Raw genomic sequence first — 10,465 nt, 5'->3', positions numbered from 1 at the left:
AAATGTAACGCATTGTGAGACACTCACTGTAATCATCTATACATATCAAAATATTTCAATAAATATATTGGAAAGTATACTCAATTTAAAGTATTTTTCGCAATAAAGGTAATAATTTACATTTTAGATTCTTTTATCAAATTTTTTTTAGGATTATTTCATGGGAATAATCCATCCTATGGGTGCCCTGCAAATAACACTCCATCCTATCAATAATTCCAATTAAATCCATCATATTCACCATTCTTCCCATAACAATCTCAGGAGTCTCCTGAACAACAGGTCATCCGTGTAATTTTTAGGTTAAAAGGCAACAACCCACACTCCACCACCACCAATTCACCAACAACCAACACTCCACCACCCTCCTCAACGCACCAACCACCACCACTCCACTGCCCTCTTTCTCCATTTGCGCCACAATCTTCGCCCATATTCTTATCCCCATTTATTACATAAATCCTTCATCCTCCACCGTCATTAACTAACCTTTGGTATCACTACTTGACGGAACTCCGATTATCCTTCAACTTCATCAAAGCATCATCACCTAATCAAAATAAATCTATCTAATCGAAATAAATCTATCTGTATACTGATAAGGCTAAAGTCGTATCACCTAATCAAAATAAATCTATCTCAGTACTAACAAAATAGCTAGTGGTAAGACAGGTATCGAATCCACAAGGAGGCGGTAATAATCAGTTTGCTAATATTTAAAGTGTCTTAAAGGTAATAATTTTATGGGGGTTTTGGTTTGTTTGCTTTCTATCAACTAATAACAAGTAAATTAAAAGATTATTAACAATAATATTAAAGAGTCTAGGATTCCCGTTCACTAGGTCAATTATATGGGGTTTATCTTAATCAATTGTTAGGTCAATCAAACTATCTAAGCTCATAAGATTGATTAATTCTATTATGCCCTTTAGATTAAGTCTAACATGCAATCGCTAATATTAAACACAATCTATTTGATTATCGCAGCCTATATTAATTCTAACCTTGTCGGTGAAAGCATAAATTCGCTACACTAATTATCGATTCAGTCCTGAAAACAAATAACTAGAATAAGAACAACAATCAAACGATAGTTTATATGAAATTACTAACAATCAATTAATTATCCCCTTTCTAATCAACCTACGCTTTTTCAGGCCTTATTCGACGCTTTAAAGCGTCAGTTTTTTATCGACGCTTTATAAAAGCGTCAAATTTTGGACCGTCGCTATTTTTTGACGCTTTTTTTAGTCAAAATTATGACGCTTTTTAGCGTCTTCATGGACTATTGAAGCTTTTAAATGTCAACAAATGTGACGCTTTTAAACGTCTTCATGGACTATTGACGCTTTTAATTGTCAACAAAATTGACGCTTTTAAGCGTCTTTGGTGGCTATTGACGTTTTTTTTTTGTCAACAAATTTGACGCTTTTAAACGTCTTCATGGATTATTGACGCTTGTAATTGACGACAAATTTGACGCTTTTAAGCTCTTCAGCGACTATTGATGGTTTTATGTATCAGTCGATGAGACGGAATTAGGCGTCAACTATTTATATATTAACACTTCTTGTCACGGTCTAATTTCGGCTTTTTGCTTTCTGATAAAATCGTACGTAGAGATTAATTAAATGCACCTATAAATAATATAGTACTACTAGCTATCATTACTAAATCATTAAAAAAAAAATATAATGCAATGTACTCCGTATATAATTAATAACGTACCCACGTACTTTTATAAATAATCATACGTTTGATACATATACTGTCTCCATCACAAATACTATAGCTAGCTAGCATTGACAATTTAACTAAAATAAACTAGTCCGTAATTTTTAGTACGACAATAAAAAATACCAAAAGGGATCCGTAAGATAGTAAAAGTCCAAAAAATCGAAAAAAATGCTACGTAACTAGCTAGACAAGGACACTGATCCAGTAGTTTGAATGTGGTAGGGGCTTCAATCATGTAGGCGCAATGTCACAGAGATTTCAATCAACATATGAAGGCGCATCTTCAATCAACATTTGAAAGCGCATCATCACCATCTGATGAATCTGAAACCTATAACGGGCAAAGAAAATATAATTTATATGAATATATTTGATTAGTACATATACACTTCACAAACCATATAAACTATCCCCTTGAACGATGGATATGTCTAAGAAATCTCCAATCTAGCTATTATATAGAGTTCAAGTACAAAATTAGCAACGATAAACATGTCACAGAAAAATTCACATTAGGACAGGGAGGCTCAGCTAAGTCATACTTGTTAATTTAACTAGCAGATCAGATCAACATTCATGTCAAAAAGGCTTAAAACATTCTATAGGATCTTATAGAATAGATAATTTGACATGCCACTGCTTAGAGAAAATCAAAACCAAAGTACATGGACAACCAAGATGAAACTTGCCTAAACTTGACAAGCCACCGCTTGGAGAAAATTAAGGCTACACCATTGTTCAAACAAGTAAAAAAACGTATAAAATCACTGAAATCAAAATAAATTTCATGGTAGCTGAAATCAAATACACCAAAACACCTATGCCACTGAAGATAGCATGATACATCGGCCTGTTGTTTTCAAAAAAGAAAAAGTATAGTAGAAAGAAATAGGATGATTTGTTAAAATATAAACTCTAAACCTGATATATTTAAAATCAAACCTTGAAATAAGCAGACATTATAATCTCAAGCAGAAAGGCAAAAATAATTTGTTCTCATAAGTAGAAACCAAATCAAAAGCTAATACTCTTGTTCGAAAAAAAATTACTTTGAGATGGTAAGATAATAATAGATGTAGCTATATCATGCTATCATCAGAGGTTAAATTATCATGATAGATCATAGATGTAACTATCATTATTCATCATTATTCTTTCCCTGAACTGATCTGCAATGAACAAAGACATAATGGATTAAAGTTCATGTTTTTGAATTGGCAAGGAACCTTGAGATGGTAAGATAATTATCCACACACATTCTTTTTAAGATGCTTGATCTATCATAAAGACAGAATGGCATGCAAAATAATACTTCCTACCTATTAAAAAGAAAAGAAGATCTTTAACGAAAATAGAGGTTTAAAATTGTACAAAAATGGAGTTCGGATAAAGATGCATCTAGAAATCAAACTTAGGTTCTAGGTATATAAAAAAATCAGTTTGAAATAGTCATACCATGGTTCATAAAGAAATCACAATTAAAGTATGCACAAGATTTGTTTACATTCAACATACTTACCAACATGTCGAAACAAATACTTGTACAATTACTAATGTCAGGCACTAATGTCCTCGTCTCACAGTAGTAAATCATCATACTGAAAACAAAGATCAAGGAATTTATCAGGAGTATAATCAAATCAGAAGCTTCCACAAGCATAATTTAATTCCCGTTCAAAACCAACTTGGCTATGAGAGGGTATTAGTACATTAGACTTAACAATTTTAAAAACTGATGAACATGATAGACAAGGGTACATGTTTAGCAAGAGCAATTCCAACTTTTATCTGCATAGTAAAACAATACTTTTGGCCTGATGAATACTTTCAATTACATACGTTCATTGCATAAAAAGTACTCTCTTTGTCCCAATCATTCTCTTTCTCATGATTGAGATATCATCACAAAGAATAAAAAGGGTAAACAAATGAAATGAATGGAGGGAGTAGTAGTGTCACTCAAGTTTTCAGTAAAAGCTAATAAAAAAGAGTCTTAGCCTACTAAATTCAAAGTTTAACAAGCAATTACGCAATACGGAATCAAAACTATTATCAAGTTGAGACGACATGTGAAAGGTCACAAACAAACATAATTTGGCCAAACACATGTAAAGAATCCTATTCTTAAATGAATACTTCTAAATAATTACATTTCCCATTAGTTTCGAGGAGATACCCAACTATTCCAAAGTAATAGACAAAACTAGGTGGAGAATAAATTTTATAAATAGATATGAAAGTTAACTTACATAATAAATTTGGTGGAGCAAAACGAAGGAAATATAGAGGAAGGTTTAACAACATAAAAACGCTTCCAAATTAAACAAGATTTGGTACTTTATAAATCAACTAACTGTATAAAATAGTAAATAAAACCTACTATGGAAATTATATCAAATTTATACCATAAACACCTAGAATTCAGTAAAATAAAGATCGAACACATGAAACCCCATGAAAAAAGCGTTTGATTGAAGAAGATTACCTTATTTTACAAATACTCGGTACATTTTTTCTTTAGTAGAACAAAACAAGTAATCTTTCTGAAAAATCAACCAACAAGCCAAAAATAACAAGTAGCTTAGTCATCCAACCTATTAATGATGAAGAGCATGTGATGATAATAATTAAAGGTCAAATTTGGATTTTTCAAATCCATATCCCCTGTCCCCCGTCCCAAATTAGTGTTTTTTTTAGTATCCAAGTCGCTACCTTGCTAAAAATACATTTACACTAAACAACTAGGAGCAATCTGTAATGATAATAATTAAAGGTCAGTGAAATAGAGTTCTCGATGCTCCGTGATGCGACATCAAGATAAACATTCCCTGTAAATTGAGCATATAATTTCTAATTAAAGACCGTCTTAACTTACGTCTCACAAACTCCATTCTCCTTTCTTCTCCACCTCTATTATAATCCATTATGAGGGTTGCCTTAAGTTAAGACTGTCTTAACAAGAATTGTTGATAGTTTCTAAACAACATACACGTTTACGAGCGTTACTAAACTTTTTCTTAGATTAACAAAGAATTCATTAGTTTGGTCTAGAGTTAACAAAAGCAAGCAGAAAAACCTATGATGAAGTTCCAAAATAAATTAGTGATTATATGTCATTTTCATACATCGAATTTCAAGCAAGCTTTATTCAATATTTGACAACTACTTAAATACAGCAGCAAAACAAATGAGCATGTTAAACAACAAAGTTATACAAAAAGATACCATTTGGGCAATCTATTAAAATAGCCAAATCGATTCTTCATTGACATGGTTACAAAGCAAATCATACAAATATGGAATCGGAACATGATTAAAAAGAAACTCAAAGTTAAAAACTTTAATTTGAATCTAAAAACTTCAAATCAAAACCCTAAATTTCATAACTGAATTTAAAATCACACGAAAAATAAGAAATAATTCAAATTAGGGTTGATTTGAATTAACAACTTACAATGAGATTGTGGAACGAGCTAGTAAATTGAACGAGTACTTGATCGAACCATCTTGGTGGTGCAAAATTCAAAACGCCTATGAAATTCAGAGATAAAGAAGATAGAAACTAAAGGAAGGGAAGAATGTGTATTTTCATTTCATCTAATGAAGATGGGAGGAATCAGATTCTAGATGGAAGGAATAACATTCTAGATCTGGTAGGGTTTTGTCTACAGTTAGGGGATATAGAGTATTCGACGGTTTAACTTTTCAATGTAGCGCTTAAACAGTTTTTGTGAAGGTAAAAATGAGCGGGCCTTGAAAGTTGAAAATTTGACACATTAAAAGGTCTAAATTCATTTTAACCAATAATTAGGCTTGACGCTCTATAAAAGCGTCAACATAAAAGCATCATTAATGTAAGGGTTTTGTAGCAGTGATAATTGAAAACATGAAATAACAATAATGAATTAAAAGCATAAAACTTGATAAATAAATTATGAAGAACGATTAGTACCTTAGTAATTAATGAGGAAAGATTAAAGAACAAAGTATGAAAGCTTAAAGTAATTCCAGCCGTCGAAAAGTAATAAAAGTGTAAAAACATAAACCCTACGAGTTTAGAATATATATATTACAAACAAGACGTGTTTTAGGAAAATACGGAAAGTAGACTACCAAAGAGGTTCCTCGATCGAGCCTCAACATATTCGATCGAGGAGGGTTACTCGATCGAGCCCTTCTTTACTCGATCGAGGAATCAAGTTCAGCAGCTTGATTTCGTCTTAACTTCTCTTTTTGTCTTCAAGTCTCCTCGTTTCTCGTGTAATGTCTCGTGTATTCCATTATACCATATCCGCAATGCTCATCTTCACTTGATTCACCTCGTAATGTGTCATTTATGCATTAAAACATAAAGTGGCGGCAGTATCAACATTTCACTAATAAAGGCATGTAAATGATATAATAGGCACAGAAACGGTATCAAAACAACATGAAAGGAGTTATAAGAGTGTATATAAAAGTGATACATCATATACCATTGGATCTACAAGATCAAGGGCTGAGATTAGACCCAAAAAATACACACACACTTATTTTTTCTTTCTCTTTCTTCCTCTCATCGTCCTACATTATCCTGTAAACCTTTCATCAATCGTCAATTTTTGCCCAAATTTTGCAGAAACCCTAGCGCTAATCGGCAAAATGAAGGAAAGCGTAGATTATATAAGTCAATATATGTTATTTTGCGATTTATTTCAATTGCTACTCTGTTAGTATGCTTGTTTATCATAGTGTTGACATTTGATTGATGATTGATTATCATAGTCCTGAAAATTTGTTGGTAATCTAGATTAGTACACCAACTATTTGTTAAAATGTCTAGTTGTATGTAGAAACTCAGTTATTGTAATGAAAAAAACATGGTTATTTAACAGTTATTCAAATGCAGAAACTCAGTTATTGTAATGTAGAAATTCAGTTATCGTAATATGTATACTCAATTATGGTAATGTAGAAACTCTGGTATTTGTATTTATTGTAATGTATAAACTCGGTTATTGTAATGAATAAAGTCAGTTATTCTATATGTGATTCAGTTATTCACTCGTCAAGTCCAGTTATTTTACAATCCACTTATTTCTTGGGTGTTCTGTTAAGTTAGATTCTGCTTTTTGATGATTTGCAGGTTGAATCACGATAGACGCGGATAATTGACATTCAATGGAAAAATTGATGTATATACTTGGTTTTTTTTTTTTTGCTAAAAGGTAAGAAATTGTATTAATCAATGAGGAACAACAATAAAAAGTCATTTTTGTACCATACAATTCCAGTGCATATACTTATACTAATTGCACTCTAGACAACCAACAAGTATCTTTATCAGAAATTACTTGGGGTTTACAACTATGAAAACGCTGAGAGATGCTAGCCTTAATAAAATTGAAAACACAAGTAGCTCTCATCACTTGTCCATTAATCCGGGCTTCATTCCTCTGTGACCCAATCTGATACCATGCTGCCAGGATAGTAATATTGCATACTTGCTTTCTCAGTTTACTCCATCTTCTGTTGGCTATGCTGGTTAAAATAGAAGGACTGCTGAAATCAGCAATCAACCAGTTACCAACCAGCTGTAGAATCTGTTGACTATAGACACATTCAGTGAATAAATGCAAGAGAGTTTCAGTCTGACTCAAACAGATACAGCACAAATCATCAGAACTAATATGAAGCTTGAATAATTTTTGCTTCAACAACAAGGCTTCATTGGCAATTATCCAGGCTATGAAGGAATATTTTGGTATGGCCATTGAATTCCATACAACATTGCTCCATGAAACTTGATTCCTTTTCGTTCTGAACCAGTTATAACAAGAACTAACCTTATACCCACCTTGACTGATACTCCAACTATGATTGACAAACCCATCGTGAATTATATCACGCACTTGACATATCTTCCTCCAATGCCAGCTAGCATTGGAAGTAGGTTGATGTTGATGCCAAGCTTGGTTATTTTTTGTTAGTTTTCATTTGTTTAATTGAACAACTCTATTATTATAATATAGAAACTCAGTTATTGTAATGTAGAAAAACTTAGTTATTGTAATGTAGAAACTCTGGTATTTATACTTGTAACACCCCCTCATACCAAGGTACCTTACCAAGGACTACCCTAGCATGAAAGGCTGTTACCATCTCGGTTTCCCGAGGTTAGTATATCAAAGTTACAAATTCCAAACAACATTTATTAAAGTATAAAAGTTAAAGATTACATTATCTCAGACCAACTCAAAATAAACGTACAAGGTCTCAATACAAATGAAATCCAAGACATCTAAACTCATAACAACGGAAGCTAGACTTGACGTGGTGACTCCCCATGACTGTCCCATAGCTAAACATCTGCATTACCTGTCACAATCTGCTCACCATCCCCGAATGGATCACCGCAGGTTTTACAAAACAACAACACGGGTCGGTACTACTCAATCAAGATAAGACAACAACAATACAACCAAATGTGATCATCGATCTCACACAGTAACCGACTACACACCGAAGTGTGTAGCCCTGCCAGATTACCCATCGCAACAGGTAATCCTCGCCGCCAGTGGGTGACCGCAGCCCATCCCCACCTAGTCCAGCTCATCAACGAGCGACTAACAATCCCTGTCCCTTAATGTGCACATCCCCTCCCGTGACGGGTTCCACGGAGGGCAAACTAGGGTGTGAAGCCACTCCCGCAAGTGACTCCACCACAATCACACACACAGCATCACAGCTGTCACAACACCACAATCGTCACAGCACAACCACACCAATACCGTCACCACAACACCCAACCTCCGATGATCAGCAGATAACAACAATTATAAAACATATGCAATCTCAATCAATTAACAGTACTGAGTAGGAGAAACCCTACCTTTTCGCAATCCGCTATGCTGCAATCAATCATACAAATGCATAACAATTACCACATCGTCACCTACAACAACAATCACATAATTCCAATCACTAACTGCAAAACCCCATTTCCCCCAATTCCGTAAACACACAGTAACCCCAACGAATACAAACAACATAGAATAACACTTACCAACAGTAGGATGAGGAAATGTACGTAAGGACTCCGAAGGTTTCGCAATCAACAAAGCAAAGGGGTGATTAAGGAGTAATTAGGGAGAGATTAGGGTTACGTAAGAATGATGAAGTAGAAATGATATTTTGAAAACTGACGCGGATATAAAATAAATCTTAAACGCTCCCTAATCAAACCGTCGAAATAACACTTCGCCAAACCGGACACTCGGTCGAGTAAGTGTATACTCGGCCGAGTGTCCCATACTCGGTCGAGTGTTCACTTTACTCGGCCGAGTGTTCCTCGGCAGAACCAAAACAATACACAACCTCAGCACTACTCGGCCGAGTAGGTTCTACTCGGTCGAATAGTCACCAAGGAAAATCCGTAGTGTTACAATACTTACTTCAATGTAGAAACTCAGTTATTGTAATGTAAAAACTCAGTTATTATTGTGATGAAAACTCTGATATTTGTAGTTATTGTAATGTAAAAACGCAGTTATTGTAATGAGTAAATCGTGTTATTCTATTGAGATGAAACTCAAATATATTCAAATTTTTTTTTTGTGGTTGTTTTCATCTTGTTTAATTGCATAACAAGTCATTTTCAGTCAATCAATAATTGAGAATTGGTTAATTCAATAGCAAAATCTAAAAAATGAAATAATAATATATAACAAGGTTAAAAAAACCACCTACTTTCATTATATAACTATTTTGTTTACAACACATTACACTTAAAAATCTCCAACAAATTATATCTAAGCATCATCATAATTACATCTAAGCATTTCAAATAATACATCTAACAATAGTAACATCACAAATATTACATATATTTAACTCCAATTCAACGTCTAAAACTATTTATTCCAACTAAAACCGTGTCTGGCAGTTGTTTTCACGTTTTTCCACGAGTATTTCTTCCCAACGAGAACCATATCTTGTCTATTGATGAGGGTTGAACCAGCAGACAACAAAAGTTCACTGAAAGAAATAAAAGCAAAAAAGAGGTAATTTATAAATAAATATGCAACTAATATACAATAACCACCTACAAGTATTGAAATAACTGTGAAACCACTATAAAGTAACTGCATAATTTACAGAAATAAAGCAAAGTATTATAACCGACTATAAGCATATTATATAAGACCACAATAATAACTCCAAGTTAAAATAACTAAGTTAAAACAATACAACTCTAATTTGAAACAACTAAGTTAAAATAATACAATAACTAAGTTTGAATAATATAATAATTCGGTTCAAGCAATACAATAACTATTATTAACAGAATATTTTCTAACATAGAAAACAAGAAGTAACTACAAAAATACAATAACTGAGTATGAATAATACAATAACTCGGTTAAAGTAATACAATAATTGTTATTAACAAATTAACCACAAAACCCTTGAAATTATCAAAGATACAGAAACACAATTGAATTAAAAAAACTACTCAAACACCTTACAACCAACATGAAAATGGACAAAATCATTCAGAGTTCTCATATCAAACTCAACTTAAACAGATTATATAAGAAGACACCAACTTAAAACAACTCTAATTTGAAACAATTAAGTTAAAATAATACAATAACTAAGTTTGAATAATACAATAACTCGGTTAAAGCAATACAATAACTATTATTAACAGAATATGTTCTAACATAGAAAACAAGAAGTAACTACA

At 32.9% G+C, this 10,465-nt stretch overlaps 1 protein-coding gene and 1 long non-coding RNA gene across 2 annotated transcripts; both read right to left on the bottom strand.

Annotated features, from left to right (window-relative positions):
• Positions 1-7,019: 7,019 nt before the first annotated feature.
• On the bottom strand, positions 7,020-7,490 carry LOC141600807 (uncharacterized). Its single transcript, XM_074421060.1, has one exon. It carries the CDS (start codon positions 7,488-7,490, stop codon positions 7,020-7,022), a length of 471 nt encoding a protein of 156 aa, XP_074277161.1.
• Positions 7,491-7,907: 417 nt separating this feature from the next.
• LOC141602572 (uncharacterized) lies at positions 7,908-8,897 on the bottom strand. The gene is made up of 2 exons (XR_012524534.1): positions 8,609-8,897; positions 7,908-8,104 (listed from the first exon to the last, which is right to left on the bottom strand). It is a non-coding gene; the product is annotated as an uncharacterized LOC141602572 (long non-coding RNA).
• Between the last annotated feature and the right edge of the window lie 1,568 nt (positions 8,898-10,465).

Source organism: Silene latifolia, chromosome 9 (assembly GCF_048544455.1).
Source record: "Silene latifolia isolate original U9 population chromosome 9, ASM4854445v1, whole genome shotgun sequence".
Lineage (NCBI taxonomy): Eukaryota > Viridiplantae > Streptophyta > Magnoliopsida > Caryophyllales > Caryophyllaceae > Silene > Silene latifolia.
This window is presented reverse-complemented; position numbering and strand designations above follow the sequence as displayed.